The sequence below is a fragment of the Meles meles genome, chromosome 15 (genome assembly GCF_922984935.1).
Source record: "Meles meles chromosome 15, mMelMel3.1 paternal haplotype, whole genome shotgun sequence".
Taxonomy (NCBI): Eukaryota; Metazoa; Chordata; class Mammalia; order Carnivora; family Mustelidae; genus Meles; species Meles meles.
In genome coordinates, this window is record NC_060080.1 from 31,144,174 (window position 1) to 31,168,161 (window position 23,988).

Genomic DNA, 23,988 nt, shown 5'->3' on the forward strand with positions numbered 1-23,988 from the left:
TATTTGACACACAGAGATCACAAGCAGGCAGAGAGGCAGGCAGAGAGAACGCCAGGGGAACAGGCTTCTTGCTGAGCAGAGAGCCGGATGTGGGGCTCGAGATCCCAAGACCCTGGGATCATGACCTGAGCTGAAGGCAGAGGCTTTAAACCCACTGAGCCACCCAGGCGCCCCATGTGTTGAGTTTTTTAACCATATAAATGTATGTATGATTTTCTTCTAGAAAGATGAACAGGACTGTGGGAGCCAACATCCAAGATGGCCCCACTGATCCCTATCTTCCTGGTATTCACAGCTCTGTACAACCCCCTCCCTCACTGTACCATAGTTGGTCTGCTCTCATCTTTTGCTCTCATCCCTCTTGGATCACTCACTCTGAAGGAAGCCAGCTACCATGACGAAATGGCCCATGTAGCTTCACTGGACTTGCAAACCACATAAATTAATTTGGAAATGATTTCTCAATCCCCAATCATGACTTGAAATAACTGTACACCCAGACAACAGCCTGGCTGCAACCTCAAGAGACCCTAAGTTAGAAACACCCAGCTCAACTGCACACAGAATACTGACCCTCAGTTTGCTGTTTAGAGCTGCTAAATGTGGTAATTTGTTACGTAGTAATAAAAGGTTAACTACTGTAAGGATTGTGTGGGTTGTGGGATTTATATGCCTTTTTTCTACATACTTCCCTATATTAAAAAAACGAAAAAAAAAAAACCCAAAAAACCCGTAAATGTTATTTTAAAATTACTGTCGATGTTTCTGAAGTAACGTCTACTGAATAATTATGGCACAGTTTACTCACTTGGAACTCTTATCTGGTAGTGATTAAGTGCTGTAAGGGCTTCTACGGCATCAGTTTTGCACTCCCATTCTAACAACCCAGAAAGCGTTTTGGCAGAAGCTAAAACAAAACAAACACAAGTCCAGTTATTTGTTTGTCATCAGCTTAACCAGAAACCTTAAAAAGAGGAATGTGCACTTACGTTTTGCATCAAACACTTTATATTTGATGAATGTAAGAACTTCATGGTCATTACATAACTGTCAAAGAAATGTGAAACTCCATTAAAAATATGGCCAAAATAACATTCCTGCCTTTTTTCTTTTAGAAAGCAAACTTTATGGGGGCACCTGGGTAGCTCAGTCGGTTAAGTGTCTGACTCGTAATTTTAGCTCAGGTCATGATCTCAGGGTTGTGAGCACTGGACCCCAGCAGGAAGCCTGCTTAACATTCTCTCTTTGTCCAAATTGCCAAGAGACACAAGAAAAGTGCTCAACATCACTCAGCATCAAGGAAATACAAATCAAAAAAAACACAATGAGATACCACTTCACACCGGTCAAAATGGCTAAAATTAACCAGTCAGGAAATGACAAATGTTGGTGAGGATGTGGAAAAAGGGGAACTCTCCTACACTGTTGGTGGGAATGCAAGCTGGTGCAACCACTCTGGAAAACAGTATGGAGGTTCCTCAAAAAGTTGAAAATAGAGCTACCCTATGACCCAGCAATTGCCCTACTGGGTATTTATCCCAAAGATACAAATGTAGTGATCCCGAAGGGGCACGGGGACCTGAATGTTTATAGCAGCAATGTCCACAATAGCCAAACTATGGAAAGAGCCTATCTGTCCATCAACAGATGAACTGATAAAGAAGATGTGGTACATATATACAATGGAATATTACTCGGCCATCAAAAAACTGGAATCTTGCCATTTGCTATGAGATGGATGGAGCTAGAAGGTATTATGTTAAGAAACACAATTATCATATGATCTCACTGATATGTGGAATTTGAGAAACAAGGCAGAGGGCCTTAGGAGAAGAGAGGAAAAAATGAAGTAAGACAAAACCAGAGGGAGACAAACCATAGGAGACTTTTAATCTCAGGAAACAAACTGAGGATTGCTGGAGTGGAGAGGGGGTGAGAGTGACGGGGTGGCTGGGTGATGGACACTGGGGAGGGTATGTGCTATGTGAGTGCTGTCAACCGTGTAAGACTGATGAATCACAAACCTGTACCCCTAAAACAAAAATACACTATTAATAAAAGTAAGTTAATTAAAAAAAAAAAAAAAAAGCATCCGACTCATGATTTCTGCTCAGATCAAGATCTCAGGGTTGTGGGATCTAGCCCTGCCTCAGGCTGCATGTTCAGTGGGAGTCTGCTTGGGATTCTCTCTCTCCTCCTGCCCTTCCCCTCCCCTACTGAGGCGCGCACACACACTCTTTTAAGTGAGTAAATAAATCTTTAAAAAAAAGATTCTGCCTCTCCCTTTGCCCCTCTGCCTCACCCCTGTGTGCACACATGTGCTCATGTTCTCACTCTCTAGAAAAAAGAAAAAGTAATCCTTATGGCAGCATTTAAGTCTGGCATGAATGAATGAAATCAAACATGTTTTAGATTGTTAAGTTCTATGAGAAAATCAACTTTAAAAAGGGATGTTCAGGGGCGCCTGGGTGGCTCAGAGGGTTAAGCCTCTGCCTTCGGCTCAGGTCATGATCTCATTCAGGGTCCTGGGATCTAGCCCCGCATCAGGCTCTCTGCTCCGCCGGGAGCCTGCTTCCTCCTCTCTCTCTGCCTGCCTCTCTGCCTACTTGTGACCTCTGTCAAATAAATAAATAAAATATTAAAAAAATAAATAAATAAAAAGGGATGTTCAATAAACTATGTAAATAATTTTGTGCTATACAATAAAACCACAGATTTATAGATTTATAACTAAAATATGTATTCTCAGAGTTGTCAGAATTTATCTAGTTTCTAAGGTAGGGAGTAGAGTTCCAGAAAAATCAGTTCTTTTCTGAAGCATTTCCTACAGTTTGGCAAAAAAGCAGGGATACATAAAATTTTGCTATGGGCAAGATTTTGTTTCTTAAAGATTTTATTTGTTTTCACAAGACAGAGAGCATGAGCATGAGTGGGGGGAGAGAAGGGTCAATGGAAGAGCGAGAAGCAGACTCTCTGAGCAGAGAGCCTGATGCAGGACTCGAAAAAATGACCCTGGGATCATGACCTGAGCTGAAGGCCCACGCTTAACTAACTGAGCCGCCCAGACGACCCCTGTTATGGGGAAGACTTAAGGGCATAATAAAAGAGCTTTTTTTTAAAAAAAGATTTTATTTTTATTTATTTGACAGACAGAGATCACAAGCAGGCAGAGAGGCAGGCAGAGAGAGAGAGGGGGAAGCAAGTTCCCCGCAGAGCAAAGAGCCCGATTCGGGGCTTGATCCCAGGACCCTGGGACCATGACCCGGGCTGAAGGCAAAGGCTTTAACCCACTGAGCCACCCAGGTGCCCCATAAAAGAGCTTTCTGAATGGAGAAGTCAGGTATCTCATTCTAATTCCGGCTCTCAAAATGACCAAGCCACAGGGCGCCTGAGTGGCTCAGTCGTTAAGCATATGCCTTCGGTTCAGGTCATGATCCCGGGGTCCTGGGATTGAGTCCTGCATCAGGCTCTCTGCTTGGTGGGCAGCCTGCTTTTCCCTCTCCCACTCCACCTGCTTGTATTCCCTCTCTCTGTGTCAAATAAATAAAATTAGAACAAACAAACAAACAAAAAAAGAGCCACAAACCAACAAAAGACTAAAAAGACTAATGCAGATTGGGGACCAGAAAAGTCCAATGGTCAAAGAGTAACTATAAAGACCGAAATAAATAACAGAATACTGATAACATCAAATGCAGATGATGAATAAAGCAAGACTTTAAAATGAAGCAAAAATATTATAAATTTTAAAATAAGAAATAGGATTTCTTTACCTTTGTGAAAGTCTCCTCTGTGACACACAATGGAACATTATAATAATGCAACACACATGAGGGTGGTTGGATTATATTCTTAGATGCTTGACCAGCACTTGTAAAGCGATTATTTTTGCTCATTGCAAAATCTTTGTAGCTACTTGTACCATCCTCCAGCTCAAATATTTGACTGGGAACAACCGAATGTTGTTTAGACACACTAAGGATTGGGAAGGAAAAAGGTACAGAACATACCTTGTTAGACAAAAAGCAAAAAGTAGGCAGTGTCAAAATATTAATATCTATGCCTGCATCAATTTTGACAAATAAGACAAACGTAGACATTTAAATATGATTTAATTATTTAATATTTTAAACATTTACGTGAATGTTTAAGTTATAATCCATCACTTATAGTTTAGGTATATTCTCAAATTGGGAAACTTTACACAAAACTTGCCCATTTTTAACATGCTGTTTTATCATAACACTAAAAACTAGGTATAGGTGGGCAAAACCTGAATTGTATGACCCTAACATATTTTGTCTAAAATGGTAACATTATAGGTGCTAGTTTCAAATGTGCTCTCAAATGCATTAAAATATTCTGAAACTGAAATTAATATCTAATAAAAATGATTTTTTAATACTTTTTAAATTTACCACTTAAGATAATTACCAAACATTAAGTCTTTTCCCAAATAATTTGACATTGTTAAGATGTGTGACAGCTCTTTCTACAGCATACTCATCACCCATTTCTACCAGTGCTGTGCCAGGAATGGTCTTCATAAATTTTACCTGTAAATACAAAAATCCCAAAAAGGTGACTATTTATTTCCCTTCTACAATAACAGAATTTCTTAAAGAGAGTATGATTTAAGGGGCTGAAGTCAAATACAGAAGATCACCTGGAATCTTACTTTACTCTGCTGTGCTATTAGACCCTTGTAATTCAACAAAGTTAAAAAGGAAGACTATAATTCCATTGTGTAGCACAATGAAGACGAGCACAGGTTTATCCTGGCTCTGCTATTTATTGTGTGATTTGGGGCAACTTTCTTCTCATAGACATAATAATAGTATCTGATAGGGCTCATCAATATTTATTCATTCAACAAATATTTATTAGGTGCCTAAAATGTTTTGATAAACATTGTGCTGGGTACTAGGGATTAATGGTGAACATAACAGACACGGTCTTCTTGAAACTTATATTCTGGTAGATAGGTCAAAAATTTTAAAGTAAATAATAATTCCCAACTACTCAGAATGCTGTTAAAGCAATAAACAAGATGCTATAAGAAATAATGCATGATGGCCTTGAGACAGCACTGCCAACAGGAAGGCTTGTGCAAGGTAGGGGCAGTTTTAAAAACAGGCATACTTCACAATATTTCATGACATCTTGGGCAGAGGTCATACTTATCCTCTTATACTATTCTAATTTTAGTAGATAACACAATCGTAATAAGGGTTAAATGGGTAAAATATGATAAAATTCAGCTGGTACCTACTCCTTAGAAACTCCTTAAATAGCTATTCTGTACCACTAACATTCATAACACCTTGAACATACTTGTTAGCCTTAAAAGAAAACTACAAATGTATTTACATAACACAATGCCACATAGCATTTATATCCACCCTTGCAACTACCAATTTTAATGGGCTCTCCCAATGTTTTCATACCATACCTGTACTTGAACAAAACTTGGTGGTAGCAGGACTTTTCAGCTTTACTTGAAATCAGAGCCCGAAGTGGGGCTCGATCCCAGCACCCTGGGATCATGACCCAAGCCGCAGGCAGAGGCTTTAACCCACTGAGCCACCCAGGCACCCCTATACAGATCTTTTAAAGGATTACCGCTTAAGTTTCATGTATCATAATTGTTTAAAATACATAAAAATTTTTGACACATGAGACTGGAGTTGTTCAAGTTTATTAAACAAAGTGATTTAGGTTTCTAAATCAAGAGACAACTAGTTCATAACAGAAAAGACAAAGATATCCTAAAGATGTTGATTAAACTGGTTCTGATTGTCTACAAATGTGAAAAGCATGAACAGAAAAGTAACATTACATGGTAAGATTAAAATACACATTAAAGCCCACTTAGTTAACAAACATGCAGTTCCTGAACCTTAACTAACACCTAGGCATCTAAGATAAATGTCTGTGTGAAAAAATCTGAACTACTTCTCCCAGTGTTGCTAAATTTGTTCATGTATTCCTGGTAAGTTATATAAGAAGAAATACCCCATATGTTATCCCTAGACCAAATGTGGGATTTTCTTTTTCTTTTCTAAATGTAGTCAAATGGTTATGTTGAGGAAATTCTTGTTTCAGAGAGTTTCTGAGTTGCTTTCTCAGTTCAAGGAGCCTTTATTTTGGAATTAATGAACCAAGAACTCAGAGTACCAACTTTTCAAGCCATGCTCCTGCACCCACACATTTATGACTCACATGCTTCTACCTTTTTATTGTTGTGAAAAGAACATTAAAATCACTTTAAACAATAGAGAAAAATAACATTATCTCAGTACTGAAACTCACTGGCAAAACTTCCCCAGTTAAATTTTCCATGATTCTTTAGAAAATAGTTTAAGTATCTACTTTATGATAGGAACTATTTTAAATATTTATGAGATATCAATGAACAAAACATCACAGATCTGGGGAAATGGTTGTCTAATAAAAATAAGATCATAGCTTTAAAGATCTTTAAAATACGTAAAATTTAAATGCTTTGCTACTTTTTGAGTATAAGCCTCCAGATATAGTTTTGGACACATTCTTTCAAAGGGGGTCAGTTTCAAATACTGATAGAGCTAAAAGTACATTGTTCCTCCGAAGATACTGGAACTCTAGCATTTGGGAGGCAAGTATTTAAATCTAGAACTCTCCTAAAATTCAGGACTTGTGGCCAAGCTCCATTTGCTCTTTCAAATTCTATAGTTCAAATGTTAAGTGTTAGAAACACTGGTAATGATAAAAAAAAAAATACAGGCTAGTAACTGACTAAACTATTGTTTTGGACTTCCATTTACATTAGCTATTTTTAATCACTTACCAACAAAAAACAATTTCTGAAGTTCCTACGTAATAAATTTTTAGCTTATGTGGGTTACTACTAAAAGAACTTTTATGTTCCTAGTGCAAGGAGAAGACACATATATTTGCTGCCTTTTCAAACTTTCCTACTAGGTATCCTAGTAAAAGAAATTAATATAAAACGAAACTTACCTTTTCAATATTTCCGTATAAGCAGAATAGGTTGAACACTCTTGAACAATTCATTTTTAGCTGATGTAATCCACTAACCATTACAACTGACCCAGAGGGGTTTCCTCCATGCATGTAAGAGGAAGAAGCCTGTGGTAATGGATATGCAACAAGCTCAGGTGTATCTCGAGAGCCCATTCTGTAACGACTTGGTAAAGGCAATAATGGACCATGGGATCCTATAAAAATGATAAACAAAACAAAACACAACTTAGCAGATACACTTCACCACTAAAAGTAAACTCTTAGTATTAGCTAGTTTGATGTATGTCCAAGGAAAACTCAAATGTATTAATATTCAAATATAACCTGTGGGGATTAATAAAATCTGTGTACCAGATCCAAAATACACTGACCTGCACACCTCTGCATATACTTCAGGCTTAAAGTTTGTATTTTTAAAAATACTGTTTAACAAAAAAGTATGTAAGATCAAGCCACAGATAGCAGGGATGGGGAGAATCAGTGTAAAACTTTGGGCCGCTGTGTATAACTTATATCTCAAATTAAAAAAAACAAAAACAAAAAACCTTCTGCCAACATCTTTTGGAGGATAATACAATAAAATATACAGTGAAATCTCAGAAACTATCTCCATATAGACATTAAAAAAAGAACACCTCTTTAGTTCCACTGAAAAGCTATCTCCTTGAATATATTTTACTGTAACATGCTCTCCAGTATTTTATTACCCTAATTCTAATTTAGGAAACAAAACCCCTAATTTCATTAATATCTTATCGACTCAAAGATATCATTTATTCAGCACCCTGCATTATCTGAAACAACATCAAGAACCCAGAATAATGCCTGAACAGCTGAAACTATTATCACAACACACACACAAATCTATGTCTCATACTGAGAATCCTTATTAAGAACTAACTTTCTAATTTTAGAGTAGTTCTAAACAACTTTGATTTATCCAGTTTTCCCATCTGTAACAGATTGGAAGTAACAAGAAAAATAAAGCTAAAAAGTCAACGGAACAGACACGAATGGGGGAGTCTGGAGAAACTGATACTAAAAGCAGGCATAGAGCACATTCACAACAGCAAGAAGAGAAGAGTCCTAAAAAATGAGAAGCAACTAAGACACCAATTCATAAACTGGTGGTTGCCGGAAGAGAGAAAAGGGGGGTGAAATAGGTAAAGAGGATCAAGGATCAACTCTCAGTACAAAAAAATAAGTCTCCGGGATGAAAAGTACTGCAAAGGGAATATGGTCAGTAATACTGTAATAACGCTGTATGGTACCACACTTATCATGGTGAGCACCGCACCCGGCACAGAATCATCGATCTCTCTGTTGTACACTCAACTAATGTCACAGTGTATGTCAACTATACTTCGACTTAAAAGCAGCAACTAAAATGGAGGCATAGCTCAGAAATATAAACCCATACATACTAGATACTCCTGAGTTAGTGATTACAGAAGCATACTCTTATAACACAGAAAGGTCCTCCTGATATTCAAGAAACCAATCCAAAGACCCAAGTCTTTTCTTCATTTCTCAAGAAGAATATGTAATGCTACTGACCCTCATTTTTATGTAAAAGTAAGGGACACCTGTTATCCACTAAGTAAGTTACCAAGAACTACATTTTGGTGTTCATAGCATGCTATTAGAGCTTATGCAGACTCCAATTCAGTATTTAGTATTCTTAATATAGCTGTCATTCATAACACAGCAATACTACCAGTGAGCATACACACAGTGTGAGTTCCTATGATATCATGGAGGAAGAAACACTTCATTAATGCATCATCAGTGTTGCCTTAAACCTTCAACTGCCCTTCTTGCTGATGATTAGTAGTTTATCAAAACAATAGAGCTCATGGTGACTTATTTGTTAGTAGCAACACATATTTTGAACTCTAATTTAAACTTTATACATACGTTGGGGTCAAAATATCAATCATTCTTATCCCTACTACAGAAGTACATATCCATACTACATCATCGCTTCGCTACCACCGTTTGCTTTAAAGACACTTCACTACTGGGGCGCCTGGGTGGCTCAGTGGGTTAAAGCCTTTGCCTTCAGCTCAGGTCATGATCCCAGGGTCCTGGGATCGAACCCCGCATCGGGCTCTCTGCTCAGTGGTTGTGATCTCTCTCTGCCAAATAAATAAAATCTTAAAAAAAAATACACTTCACTATTATCACTAAATTTTCTTTTTCACAGAAAGTAGAAAGATGTGTAGTGGATGGACAATGGAAACTTCCACTCTGCTTAAGTTGGTCAATGCCCAAAAATGTTGAGATCTCCTACCATAGGTAACAAATTAATTCAGTGCTAGACAATGTAACTGATGTTTGTAATTATGACCTCAGCCCTCAGGATTAAATTATGTTATCTATACTATTTAAATTGTTGCCTATATTGTTTAAGAAGAAAAAGTAGAAATCTTTTTAAAGGTTCCTATACATAAAAAGTTCATACAAAATGTTTTGATGCTTAAAAAGCTAATACTTCAGGTATTAAAAAAATTCGATTACATGGAAAATGCTACATAAATGCATTATCATCTGGAAGGCATTTCTCATCCTTATACTTTAAAATCTCTGGTCCAGGAGCCATATCCAAAGATGCTAGCAATTAATATACAAAATTTTCTTAGAACCACAGAAAACAAATCTGTATAGAAGTGGTAAAAATAATAGTTTTCAAGTATGAGAGCATCTACCAGTTCACCTTAGAGCATAGTGCTTTCCAAAGTAAAAGATTTAAAGAATTCTGAGAGCACAGATTTATACTACTATAATAAACCAATGAATAAATCTAATCTAATTAAGTCATTAAACCTTTTCTATTCCCTCATTCTCATATTCCACCATAAAGGAAAAGCCACCTATGATATGACACCAAAATGCAAAAACACCTATTTTGCTGAACTGCTGATCTGAAGGGATACAGATATGATCTGCAGTTTTTAAAAAGGCTCAATATATCACTAGCATCTACTCCCATCTTCTTTGCTTTTCCCCCAATTTCCTCACCTTACTTCTTTTTCTCTACCTCTTTGTATTCATCTCTCTTCCTATACTCTGTTCTGCTTACTCCCCTAGGAAAGTAAAACAAGTTATCCTCAGAGTTAACATTTCAATGGATATAGCTCAGAATGGCTGTCCCTACACAACCCCACAACCAGTACTCCTCAGCAGGACCCTACTTAACTGCCAATGCAAAGAATTTTGTACCTTTCTTTAGTAAGCTTACATTTTAAAATTCACACACACACACACACACACACACACACACACACAATTAATTAGGGTATGAAACTGACAAAGAATTTCACAATAGGCTTTTTAAAAATAGAGTTCTTCTACGCATGCATATAATATACTTTTATTTATACCAATTTTCAGTAAGATGTATTTTATGAAGAAAGGTAAACCTGAAAACCCAGAATGAGAAAATAGTCTGTGTCAACAATACCACATTAGGAATCTTTGTCCTTCACTTATTCTTTCACAGACTTTTCTAGACCCCTTGGCTAAATAGTTAAACAATTTTTAGCCTTCCGCCGACTGCCATGACACATATACTCCACAACTACACTACAAACTTGTGATAAGCAATTCTTTGTAACCTCCCATTATGGAAAGCACAGTCGGCTCCTAATAAGTGTTTCTTTGCTACAGGAGCAGAACTATCTACATGACCAGATTTCATATTTATGGTGTTAAAGAAACAGCTAAGAAAAATGATCAAGGAACTCACTGAAACCACTGGAGGAAAATTTTCATTATATACCACACTTACTATTTTGACAACAAAGAGATTGTTTCAATCACTTCTTCCAGACAGACTACCATAGCAACCTGAATACACACACACACATACACACAAACACACAGGTAATAAATCCCAGAGTTCAAGAAAAGATACTAAGGAATAAGCTAAAACTCACGGCTAAGAACAGTCATCCAACATGCAGGCAATCTGAAAACATTATGGACAATAGGCAACACCGGAAGATTTTAGAAGATAAATCCCAAGAGTATAATATAACAATTTCTATCTTCTACAGCTTCTAATAGCATTGTACTTCAGCCTTAAACCACAGAATAGGTGGGGGGGTCAATAACCACTACTAAAAACTAAAGAGGATCTAAAAACACAGAACTTATAACCAGTTGCAAGTCTTATCAATAACAATTCTCAACACCTACCCCTACTAGAACAATAGTCTGATGCCTAACTTTTTCCTGGGGAAGAGTATTATTTAACCTTACCAACAGAGCTAACATTAAAACTGAGAAGTTTTAAAAGAGGAATTAAGTACAAACAAATTTAGCCAAAGCCAAAATACCAACTGTAGAACTAAAGAATTAGACTCTAACCAGAAACATGTTTCTTTTTGACAAATGCCCCATTCTTTCTGCCTTAATTACTCAAAGTTCCTCTTTGTTCCTACTTGTTAGAATGGAAGAAAAATCTATTTACTAAGCAGTAATATTTCCTTTTGGTCCTCTAACAGACCTGTGCCCATTACTAATCAAAACCAAACCAAACCAAACCAAAATGGTAAAAAAAGCTTTCAACCCCCAACCAATAGCTCTCATTCATCTCAAGGATTATATGATAAATCAATATCCTAAGAAAACAAAGGATTCTGGACAACTCTTTGGGAGTACATTATAAGGGACTGATCCCCTATAAACCAAGACAGGTGAGCAGGAAAAATAGAGACAAGAAATGTGCCATTCTTCATCAGAAATGCAAAAATTCTAATAGTTCGTCTATACTACCTTCCTTCTGCCTTGACAAACTTACCATAGCCATCATGTCTAAACGAAGAAGGGTGTTCTCCCAAAATGGCTTGTCTCTGGCGACCCTTTCCTCTATCTGACACAAAAGTAGAAACATGGTTTTAACAATTTTGACCCAAGTACTTAACAGAGTACTCACATGGGAAACACCCATTCAAAACATCCATTACAATTCATGAAAGAAATAGGATTCCTGGTTAACTTTAAACATCCATTCATATCCAATTTAAATACAAACACCAAGAGTTTAAGGAAGTAATTCTATCTAACAAATTCCACTTAGCTTGAAAATATCTTTTTGGCAAGTGCCAAATACAATCACACTTTCAAATTTAAGGAAAGAATGGATACTTTTCAGGAAGTGAACATACACAATGCTAGAGTTTGACACTGTACAGAAGTTTTTACCAATACATGTCTTTAAAACAAGCTTTAAGTGCAGTACTTTTGAAAGACAGTACCTGAATCATACTATTAGCTTCAACAGCAACACATTTTCAAAGTGGGCTTCTTTCAAGAAGTTCAGCATAAGCCAACAACAACCTGTATTACATGGTTTCACAATCAGTAAACACAGAGTATTTTGTATGTATATACACATATTTACAAACACCTACTGACTTGAGAGCTGGAAATGTGCACATCACTGGCCCATTTTATATCATGGATTGGTCATTGTCTATAGACCTTAACACCAGGCAGGACTATGAGCACCCCCCCGAAGTTTAAATATGCCAAGATAAAGCTAACCAAGGGGGCTACATTATTGGATGAGAATACTACAATACTCCTAAAAAATAATTTTTATGCTAGCTATGTTTTCAGGAAAGGCATGCCAATTTTCCTAAAGTTAATTTGAAACATCAAAAAAAAAAATTACTTGTAAGTGTCTAAAATAGTACTTCCTATGTTGGTTGGTAAATTTTTAGAAATTACTGTACAATACTTTTATAAAGTTTGCTGATCAAATTATAGTACCAAATAAGATTTTTTAAAAAAAATATATCTTATGAATCTGGTCATTCTAATCTTTGAAAATTCAGAGAGGCTTTCTATAAATCCTTAGTCACCTAAACAAATGAGATTTATGGGAGATGAGAAATAATTTTCACTTCAGTCTAGAGAAGTACCATTTTAAGTACCTATTCCAAGTTAGCATAGCATTAAAAGGGACCTAAGAGGTCATCTAATTCACCTTTTATTCAGTGTATAAATTCTTTCACCATCCCTATCAACTGGAACCATCTAGCCCTCTGCTTACCCAATACCAATAACAATGTACTTATTACCTTCATTACCTTCCTTAACATTTTCAGTTGGTCCTAAATAATGAGATAATTTTTGTATTGTATATAAATTGGTCCTCAACCCATTTTCTATCCCGTTTGGGACTCACAGACTTAGTCTCTCTCCAAAAACCCTCTCAGATGCTTCCAAGTTACTAAGATCCTCCCTCCATTTCTCCAAAGTCATTTCTTCTCCAGTCATTCACAGTTCCTTCTTTCCATTACATGGGTTCCAGCATCATCATTTAAGTCCCACTCCTCCGGAATTAATCCAGTCTGCTAATCCCTTCTGTTAATATTCCCCTACTTAAGCATGCCACCAAACACTAAATGCAATTCCTTATCTAATCTAAGGAATCTTCAACCAAAAACACCATAATGTCTTCATGGCTCAGTTTTACTGATACAATTAACAGTGTGCTATATAAAGGAAAGAGCACGAGACTGGGAATCAGAGGATTCCAATTTAACCACTAATTTGCTGTACAATCACAGAAACTGACAATCTTCATTCATAAAATGAAGGAGCTAGAGTGGATGGTCTCCCAAGGTATCTTTCAGCCAAACATTCTCATTATTAACAGTTCTCTTCATTTGAAGCATTCACTACCTAATATAAGGTCACATGAAACAAAAAGTGTGCGGAAGAGTCAAATGCTGATTACATCAGTCTATAAATAGTGGTTTGTGACTTTTCATGAATTCATCTGAAATCTGATGGAAGCTATATACCTTCTCCCCCAAAAATGCACACATACACAAGTTTTGTTTAACATTTCTGGAATGATTCTCTGGAGTCCAGGCTAAGAACTTTTTATACTAAGTGTAATTTGGGCTGAAAAGGACTTTTAAAAATGAGGTTGTATTTATTACAGAGTTCCTTTTGGTAGAAAAACTTGCAATTCAGTATCAACTTGAGTGGAAGATGAAGTCACTACAAAAACAAGAACAGAAACTGCTAGACTTAGAAAGCAAGAATATTTTCCCCTTGAAAACGAACTGAACTTCTGTTTTACTTCTTTATATTTCACTATTTAAATATGTACCTCACACGTTTCTAACCTTTTCTGATTATAATTCCTTGTATGAAAAACTAATCTAAGCTGGTTCTGCGTAAACTTTAGACCTTCTTAAAAAAAAAAAAAAGATGTAAACACTATTACAATAACAAGCACATCTACAAATGTTCTAAAAGATATTAAGAGAAATGTAACCAAAACGGTTTCGAGTTTAAAAAAAAAAAGTATTCAATAACAGATTGTAATTTCACAGAAGTGAGAGATTTCTCATCAACCACTTGTTCTGTTGTTTGAGTACTAAGGTTTTGTTTTCCAATACTGTGTTCAACTGTACCAAGCCTATGCCAAGCAGATTTGTAAGTAGGGAAAAATGTGGGGTCCAGCGAAAGCTGCATCACAATACAAACCTGTTTGTAACCCCATGCATAAGGCAAGATGGTTTCCTAAGAACTGAGAATTGAAGGAGCCAATCATCCAAAGTTCTAAATATTGCAACATGCAAAGGATCATCATATTGTCTTTTGTGATGTTTTCTTTTGTTAAGAACACATGCACTATGGAGTCCCTACTGCCCAAGATATTCTGGGTGCCATAAAAGTTTTTCCTACTTTATGGACTTTTACAGATATGCTCATCTTGGTGAGTTTTTTCAACATGTGGTTCAAACACTGATATTGTAGTTGAGGTGTAGCCAATACTGCAGCCCCCTTGTTTTTACAAGATCCACATTTTAACTTGTATATTCCAGAATTGCCACACAGTTAGTTGAACAATTTTATCAGTCAAACCTATGCTCAAGAAATTTATAAGTTATAGGTGGAAATGCATTTCAAGTGAAATGCTCTTATTTTAAGATTTATCAAGTTTAAATATAGTCTACCTTGAACAGACATGTTACTTTCACCTACATTTGAAATGTCAAAATTTCTAGTTACACAAGTTAACATGAATGATAACCTTAAATTGTTACAAAAAGTGACAACTTATAAACAGCCACTTTACAAAAAAAAAAAAAATCAAACCACACAGAAACCATCTTTTACATAGAATCCAACTTTTCATCATTATGTTAATGTGCTCAATGTCCACAGTTAAGGAAAAAAAACCCAAAAGAGTAAATTGGAGTGCAGCAAATGTGCACCTTTCTAAACCTTTTATCTTTAATATCTGTGTGGACTGGTTGAGCATTAGCAATTCTCAAGACCTATAGATCAACTGGCCCTGGTTATCTGCCAATTAACAATTTGAATCTCAGCTGAAAACAGTTACATTAATGGGCATTAAGATTTACAACATTGTAAATAAAGTCTAGTAGTTAGTGAAAAGTCTTAAATTCTACAACTGGAACCTTAAGGGAAATCAGACCAATATACACATACAACTTGAATAAATGGGCACAGTCTATCATGGTGTTCATCCCATGCAAGTCTGAAGTACTGTTAAGTGTCCTCCTTTAAAAACTTGGGGTGATGGTGCATGCAGTATGCAGTCAAGGTGAATTGCAAGTCTGAGTTTTTCAGAGGGCTTTTTGCTGATGCCGATGTTGTGCATGATGAAGTGTAGAGTCAGCCTGTTGGAGTCCTCTATCCTTCTTAATGCCTCGTCCAGCTTGGGGGAAAAGTCCTTTCCATAGAGAAGCAGTGTGCAAGTTTGCAGTTTGTAAGGAATATTCTGAATCAGTTTCCTCTCCTCCAAAGAGAGAGAGCTGCTTGGAGAAATGCAAGTCCTTGAACTGCGGGCGTGCCTGTATGTATGGGCTCCTTGTTGAACTAAATATAAATAACTCAGCACATACCAGTAGGGGGCACTAATTTCAAGGTTATTTTCCAGCATTACATGCCTTTCGCAACAAAAGCATTCACCAACAAGGTTTTCAGTTAAATGCACTAGCTCACCTCAGGAAAAAGGACTCTAACTGCATGTAAAAATTTGTCAGCAGATGTAAGTACATTCTAAAATGCATAAAATACTTACCTCGCCTTCCCAAATATGGTTTAGTGTAGTCCCAACTGTCATTGTCATTCCTAATAACATTTAGACGAGTTGGCTGTTAAGATCAAAAAGAAAATAAGCTCAAACTGTATATCCAAAGCATAAATATTTCTTTGGCAAAGTGTTGAAAATATATTTACCCTTGCATATTCGATTTTTAGTGTGCAACATCCAGCATAAATATCTGCTCCATTGAGTGCTGCTTTAGCTTTCTGGGCACAAAGGACTGATTCAAACATAAGCTCTATTAAGGAAATTTGGTTTAAAGTGTCCAATATTTAACCATTATTCACTGCCTAAGAAAAGGACCAAAAAATAATCAACTATAACTCTCACTTCCAGAAATGTTTTACCAATAAAATTTCTAGATGAATTTTAGGAGAATTTATTTTTAAGATCCAAAGAAAACATAGTAAAGAAAACATAGTAAAACCAAAGAAAACATAGTAAACCAAACTATCTACATTAATCCTTCTAAATCATTAAAAGAACTTTATAAACTGAAAAGGGGAAATGGAGTATGATCCAATTCCCTGGCCAATGATGACAGTCTATTATCTTGAAACAGGAAATATTTTACTCTTAAAGGAGGAAAAACATTACCAAAAAAACAAACTATATAAAGCAAATATTTTTGATTTTTATGTATTTCTGAGAAGGCAGAGTTTTATAATCATTTAACTATCTTCATTTTATTGGTTTTAAATAATTACATCAGCCTATAGTTCTTTAAGGAAAAAAAAAATCAAACCACCAAAATGGTTAAAAAAAAGGGGGGGGCAAAAACACCTTGCTTGAAGTCAACACCATTAAGAGTTTGCTGTATACCCCCACCTTTCTCTATGCATACACATGTACACATAGGTTGGGGTAATAGTTATTTTTTTACATGGAATTATACAATGGATACTTTGTATGTATTACATACTTTGTATGTATTGCCTATATATTTGCAACTTGCTCTTTTTACTCAACAAACAACAAAAAAAGTTCTTATATAAACTATGACCCATTTGAAAAACCAAAAAAGGTAAGAAGAGTTTTATATTACTAACTCTCTAAAGTTTTGGTACTTCCAAACTACCTATTTTAAGAAGAGAGTCAGAAAAGTCCATTTGGGATACATTTTAAAAAGGTACAAATGAGCACTGGGTGTTATACGCAACTAATGAATCATTGGACAGTACAACAAAAACTAATGATGTACTATATGCTAGCTAAGTGAACAAAAAAAATTTATTTTTTTAAAGGTTTTATTTATTTATTTGATAGAGAGAGAGATCACAAGTAGGCAGAGAGAGGGGGAAGCACGCTCCCCGCTGAGCAGAGAGCTCGATGTGGGGGCTCGATCCCAGGAACCTGAGACCATGACCTAAGCCGAAGGCAGAAGCTTAACCCACTGAGCCACTTAGGCGCCCCACAACAAAAAATTTTAAAAAATAAAATTAAAAGGTACAAATGAATACATGATCAAAAAATGTTATTTTTTTTCCCTATTTAAAAGACAAAGAACACTATGAGATGAAGTATGGGAATACTTTTAGGTAGCAAGTTATTCTTATCTGCGGGTACTGCAGTTTCATTTTTTAAATCTAAAACAAGTTTTTGGTGAAGAGCAGAGAATAAATACCACTTGTCAAGATATGATTAAACAGGAGAAAATTAGACCATAATACATAGCAATCTTCTACATCAATAAAAAAAATTTCTAAGTAAAGGATATTCAACCATTGCTTGTATCCCATTTCTCTTGAATATAACAATACGTTGTACTTTTCCAACTGGGTTGCATACAGTATATAAAACATCCTACGAAGGAAAGAAAACAAGATTTCTTCACATTTTAACATTTGGAAAAACAAGAAAATTATACCCTGCTTTTTTTAACTTAAAAAAAAAAACCCTCAAGATGTCATTTTTATCCATTACTCATTAAACTTTTAAAAACTGTTATACTTCTAAAGTTATTTCCTCACCCATACAGTTTAACAAACATCGGAGAAGTTACAATGAAACATTTCAAAAGGACTGTTACCTTTATCTCCCCCCAAAATCCTCGATTCTTACTTTAACAGGTACCTAAAATAATGTCTGACAACACACAGTAAGTAAACGGAAACTATATTCAATTAATTTGTTTTGTTTTCCAAAGTGACTTAGGAATATTTTAGAACTCCCTGAATTATAGAAATAAGTATTTATTAAGAAGTAGTAACAGATAAACTTGGTATTTATTTTTCAAGGGACAATGACTATGTAAAGATTCCAGAAAGATTATTTATACAATGTTAGATGTCAGCAAACAAAATCCCTGAATTAAATAAGAGAGAACTTGAACACCTACTTAAGAACAATTCTTCAACTATCAAGAAATTTCTTGAGCACCTACAATTACACAGCGGCACCATTAGGTTCTAGGGTTACAACCATAAACAAATCAGACTACTTGTACTAGATTCGGTACATTCTTTCTCCCTGAACACAAAATACTGTAATTAATACTTATTAATACTGCTTATTAATAAGTCTAGGGATATTATAGAGGTAAATATCTGTATCTTATGCTTTATGTCCCAATATCCTTACTAGATATCATACTAATTGAAGCTTCCCTTACTGTGATATTCTCTTCATCACAGAAGTAAAGTGCCCTTGTCACTGGCTTATTATGAAACAGCATGTGATTATGAAGTAAAAAACTTAACTGGTTCAGAACATGAATCCTTTGTAAAAATTCTGCTAATATCACTGTTTTAAAGGGTGAAACAGGAAAATTTAAGTACATCAGACCAGTTTTTAATAAGTTATCTCAAAAGCACTTACAATAATATATGTATCTTTGCGATTCTGTCCTTACCTAATAGATGGTCTTAAGACATGTGCTGGCACATGAGTGAGAGAAATTTCTTGGATTATTTCTATCAAGTCTGTCTAATTCCTTATCAGAAATAGTTAACACTGATGCTAAATAATACAAATTTTGAAAAGTGCTCATTTGTTACAACTGCACTTCTGACATTTTAACTTCAGTGCTCACCATTTCTTTGTCAAGCATGATATATTCATTTTAATAATTCTTTAAAAAACACTATTTTCAAATATCTAGATAGCAGTGAAGAAAACTACAGGTAAGTCACTCTAGAGGCAATTTTCAAAATCACTTTTAATTTAGTTTATTATACAAAATGCATACCACTGTAATTGGATAAAGAGGATTCTGAATTGACAGGAGAAGAACTTTGTTGCCTCCTGATGGATCATCAGTATTTCCTGGCCGAGTGATCCTTTTGCTTGTAGAATAGTTGAAAAAAGCCTGTTGACCAGCAATGTACACAGGTTCATCCGCAGCAAACGTCACACATTCTTTGGCACTATCTATGTTTTCAAATTCCACTAAAGCCTGCCGTTTAAATGGCATCATCATAACATAGCTGAAAGGGAGATTGGGAAGGAATACCCAAATATAATAAATTCAGTTAACATTATTTTATCTCAATCAAGGAAAGCAGACTTTAAAAAAAAATATGTCAAATTATACAGATTAGTATTCTTCACTACACATATCTAATGTTAGTTAATTCTTAAATCATCCAAATAAGCCGTGGTACATCAGGTAGATGATGCATATTTGCAAGCTTATCCTCCTGTGACTGAGAGGTTTTCCACCTTTTGCCCTCCTCAAGCACAAGTCTCTGTTAGTTACTGATGACACTGCCCCATTTACTCTTCAGGTTGCCACTCCCGAGCAATATTATAAAGTATCTAGATATAGAAACCAATGGAAATAAAACTGAACAGAAGATTAGCAGATGGGAACTCTAACAACAGAAACTACTACCTCTATCGATTTTTCCAAATAAATAAGTGCCCACACTGAACTGACTATACACTTTCATTTATCTTACTAAAAACAAAAGAATCAAAAGATACAGAGAAGCAACTCCAAACCAACCAATTTCGTACAAATAATCTCCTCCAAAATATTTTTAAATATTAAAGAATCCATGAAAAAATATTCACTGGATTATGGTAATCATGGTTGCCTATGAGTAAGAGGGTGAAGTTATTCACATTTCACTGTATACTCTTGGGGAAGAACATATTTTAAATAAATATATGAAATAATACAGCAATGAAGGGAGGAAGGGAAGAAAGAAATCAAAGCATGTGGATCACACCAGGGGAAACAATAATCTTCTCTGTTCATAAGAACAAGCCCCTTAAAAATGTTTTAAAATACAATCATCATGGTTTTTAACAGTAGAAGGCTGTAGAAAAATCATCACGTCAGGTACTCAGTGACAGCACTGTTTCTCAATAAGCATCCGGACCTACCGCTACCCTTTAGAAAGTGGCAAATGGTTTCTTAATAAGAAACAGACCATTTTGTAACCTGGCAAATTATGTAATTTCTTATGAATTTCAGCTTCTGCATTTATAAAATTGAAGGACTGTTGTCAAGATTATGTTACTGCATACAAACTGCTTGCTTTGCCTCATTTTCATATCTTTAGAATCAAGAAAACAGCTGTTGCGTAACAGGCATTCAATCAGTATTCGTTCGTCTATAAGGCTTGTTAGCTCTCCCACCCACATTGTTCAAAATCAAAGAAAATAACAATAGACCTTGAATTTAAGATTTACCAATTATGAATGCAAAATATAAATGCCAGGAGAGAAAAGCATTCCTTTTAGAAATTTCTTGCTAACATTCTGATGTCTTGCATGAAAAATAGAAAACCCTGGAATTAGGACTATGCTAAAGAAATTAAGGAAGAACAAACATTCTCCTCTCAAATATATATGTTGGTTGAATAGCTAAAAGGTACTACCAAGTAAATAAGTTAATAATGCCCTTTGATCCTTTGGCACACAGAAACTTATAAAGGTTCAAAAATAAATTCTTTATTGGCCTATTATAGACTTGGTCACAGTAAAACTGCCTTCTGTAACTATAGTAAGTGAACTAGAAGCACAGTTCAAAGTTAGAAAGTGTCATTACATGAAGATAAAGGGGAAATTAGAATGTTTCAGACGTTTCAGAATCCATCTAAACTGTCTGGCACATAATTTATAAGAAATCTTTAAAAGCACTAATATGAGGGAGACTGGAAGACCAAAGAAAAGAAAAAAATAGACAACGGGACTAAGGGACATAGTAGGGTCAGTACTTTCAACTTATAACTCAAAACACATTTACCAATTTTTAAATGAAAATTAGGTCCGGGGGTGCCTGGGTGGCTCAGTGGGTTAAGCCTCTGCCTTCAGCTCAGGTCATGATCCCAGGGTCCTGGGATAGAGCCCCACATCGGGCTCTCTGTTCAGCGGGGAGCCTGCTTCCCCCTCTCTCTCTGCCTGCTGCTCTGCCTACTTGTGACCTCTGTCTGTCAAATAAATAAAATCTTTTAAAGAAAAGAAAATTAGGTCCCAAAAGTTTTGTTTTAATTTTAAACCAGGGCGCCTGGGTGGCTTGGTTGGGTGTCAGCCTTCAGCTCCAGTTGTAGTCCCAGGCTCCCTGCTCTGCAGGAAGCCTGCTTCTCCCCTCTCTTACTCCCCCTGCTTGTGTTCCCTCTCCTGCTGTGTCTCTGTCTGTCAAATGGATAAATAAAGTCTTAAAAAGTAAATAAAATAAAAATTTAAACCAATACAGCTAATTATACCTAGCATCCTCTCCTTAACAGGAGGGGGAAAGTTAGGAAGAGAGACTCAGTAAAGATTTTTTTTTTTTCCATTTTATTTATTTTTTCAGCGTAACAGTATTCATTCTTTTTGCACATCAGTGAAGATTTTTAAACATTCTTTTGATCCTAATACATGGATACACTACAGAATAAAGGCAAAAAATATATAGAATTTCATTAAACTGACACAACCAACATCATATTGTAATTGCTCCTAAACTTCTTTCCTACACATCTAGTTTTTAGGTATAAACTTACTACATGTTGAATTTAGTGACACATATTTTTAATATGAGCAATTTCTATATAATCTTCATAATCCCACACACACCACTAAAGAAACAGAAAAAGGTTCTAAAATGCAACATTCTGAAGCAAAACACCTATTCCTCATTGGAGGCTATTCAAGGTTCTTTCAGCTTTAAAAGCAGCCACCTCTTACTCAAGATCACTTCATATAGTTAAAACTCCTATGGCACATATTTATGCCAATCAAACTCCTAATTATACACCAATTTGTTCCAATTATTTCACTTTTTTATCCACAAAACTACCAATCCTGAGGGCAGAATGATGCACTATGCAAATTCACTGAATTATATTCACATATAAAACACTTTACCATGGACTAAATATCAAAAAGTATACAGGCTAAAAGTGGACAGGCCACTCAAAGTGATTCAAATAATTCAACTTCAACAAACAGTCCTATTTCTTTAATGCCCAACATTCAGGTCATGGTCATAATTAACATCAAAGTATCAATACAGTTATTATTTCTCTAAAGTTTCCACCAGTATTTGCTCAACAACTGGTTTTCTAATATTGCTTCAGTATTTCTTCACTTTAAGGAAATAACTTTAAAAGCCCAATATTAAAAAAAAAAGGGGGGGGGGAATAAACCAGAAATAGCCATCTCTTTCTAAATTCATGAGACAATGCAACCCATAGGGCTAGCTTAGCACTAACATGCAAGGTCTAAATAAGGCTAAAGGTCTGCTTCAATAAATGAAGCTCCAGACAAAAACTTAACTTCCAATACCCACTTCAAATGACTAACAAATGATAGTCATCTTAATGACACTTTAAGAAATGGGCTTTCTTCTGCTGTGTAGATCGCCAATTCATACCTCCAAGAATAAACAATATGTAACTGTGGTTTCTGAGGTTCGTAAGTGGAGGATAACAGGTTCGCCATGTCATCCACCTCTCTATAAGGTCATCAAGAAAATTAATAAAAAAGATGCCATGATGGAAGGTGTCACTTAACACTACTACTACTGCTACTTTGAAGCAACGATTCCTGTTGGACATCTCTGATCACTCTCTCACCATCTATTTATGCATCCTTTCAACACTCAGAACGCCACATAAATTTTTATAAGTTTGAAGCAATCAAGCAATCAAACAATCTCAGCAAATATACTGAAATTTCTTTGCTGTTTGTATATTTTAAGTTAGTCTGTGTCTGATGCCTATAACCAAAACCCCAAACATAGTCACCAAGGAAAAAATAATAAAATCAACTCCAGACTACCCATACTAAGAAGAGAACAACAGCCGGGCATACTCCAAAAATAATTAGTATTTTTGAGTGTCAATTTTTGGCAGCAAATTCATTTTTCTGATTATGTTTTCACTTAAGTCAATATTCTTAAGCATACAGCAGCTGTGGGAAGTGAAAGGAGGAGCCTGAGTGAATATAAAACACAAAATAAAACAAACTAGGATAAAACACTGATTGCTCATGGTCTGCGTAAGAACTCAACAACACAAACCTACACAAATAATGCCTTCCCTTAAACTACCCCTGCCTTTTACTTACCAATTAATTCTTAAACATTTCAAAATAAACCAAAAAAAAATCAGTTTTTAAGTACCACTACTTAAAATTCTAAAGACGACGGGTGTAATCAAATCATTTAAACATTAAAGCAGTGTTTAACAAGGAATCATGGACTCATCTGAAAATCAGATGAAAGGTTCCGTTATCTATTTTACATACAACCTGGCTGAGGAGTGAAAGGTGATCATGGATCCACAAAAATATATCCATGCATCATCCCAGAAGGTTAAAACTAAGAGGTTTAAAAGAAATACAAAGGTTTTAAAGAAATACAGTCACAGGCAAACAATATATACTATGACATCAATATATACGTAAGCATAAAGGCTTTTACCATA

General features: G+C 35.6%; 1 protein-coding gene across 2 annotated transcripts in view; it reads right to left on the reverse strand.

Moving 5' to 3' along the window:
* Positions 1 to 23,988, reverse strand: part of HNRNPLL (heterogeneous nuclear ribonucleoprotein L like) — a 39,716-nt gene that overhangs the window by 4,024 nt on the left and 11,704 nt on the right. The window contains exons 3-12 of one of the 2 annotated variants that reach the window (XM_045979000.1): positions 19,317 to 19,554; positions 17,847 to 17,932; positions 16,264 to 16,360; positions 16,106 to 16,178; positions 11,831 to 11,902; positions 7,003 to 7,220; positions 4,435 to 4,556; positions 3,774 to 3,975; positions 990 to 1,047; positions 809 to 907 (exon numbers count right to left, since the gene is read on the reverse strand). In XM_045979000.1, the coding sequence (XP_045834956.1) occupies positions 809 to 907; positions 990 to 1,047; positions 3,774 to 3,975; positions 4,435 to 4,556; positions 7,003 to 7,220; positions 11,831 to 11,902; positions 16,106 to 16,178; positions 16,264 to 16,360; positions 17,847 to 17,932; positions 19,317 to 19,554 (1,265 nt within the window). The remainder of the gene's footprint in view (positions 1 to 808; positions 908 to 989; positions 1,048 to 3,773; positions 3,976 to 4,434; positions 4,557 to 7,002; positions 7,221 to 11,830; positions 11,903 to 16,105; positions 16,179 to 16,263; positions 16,361 to 17,846; positions 17,933 to 19,316; positions 19,555 to 23,988) is intronic. The other variant, XM_045979001.1, reaches the window with a different exon arrangement.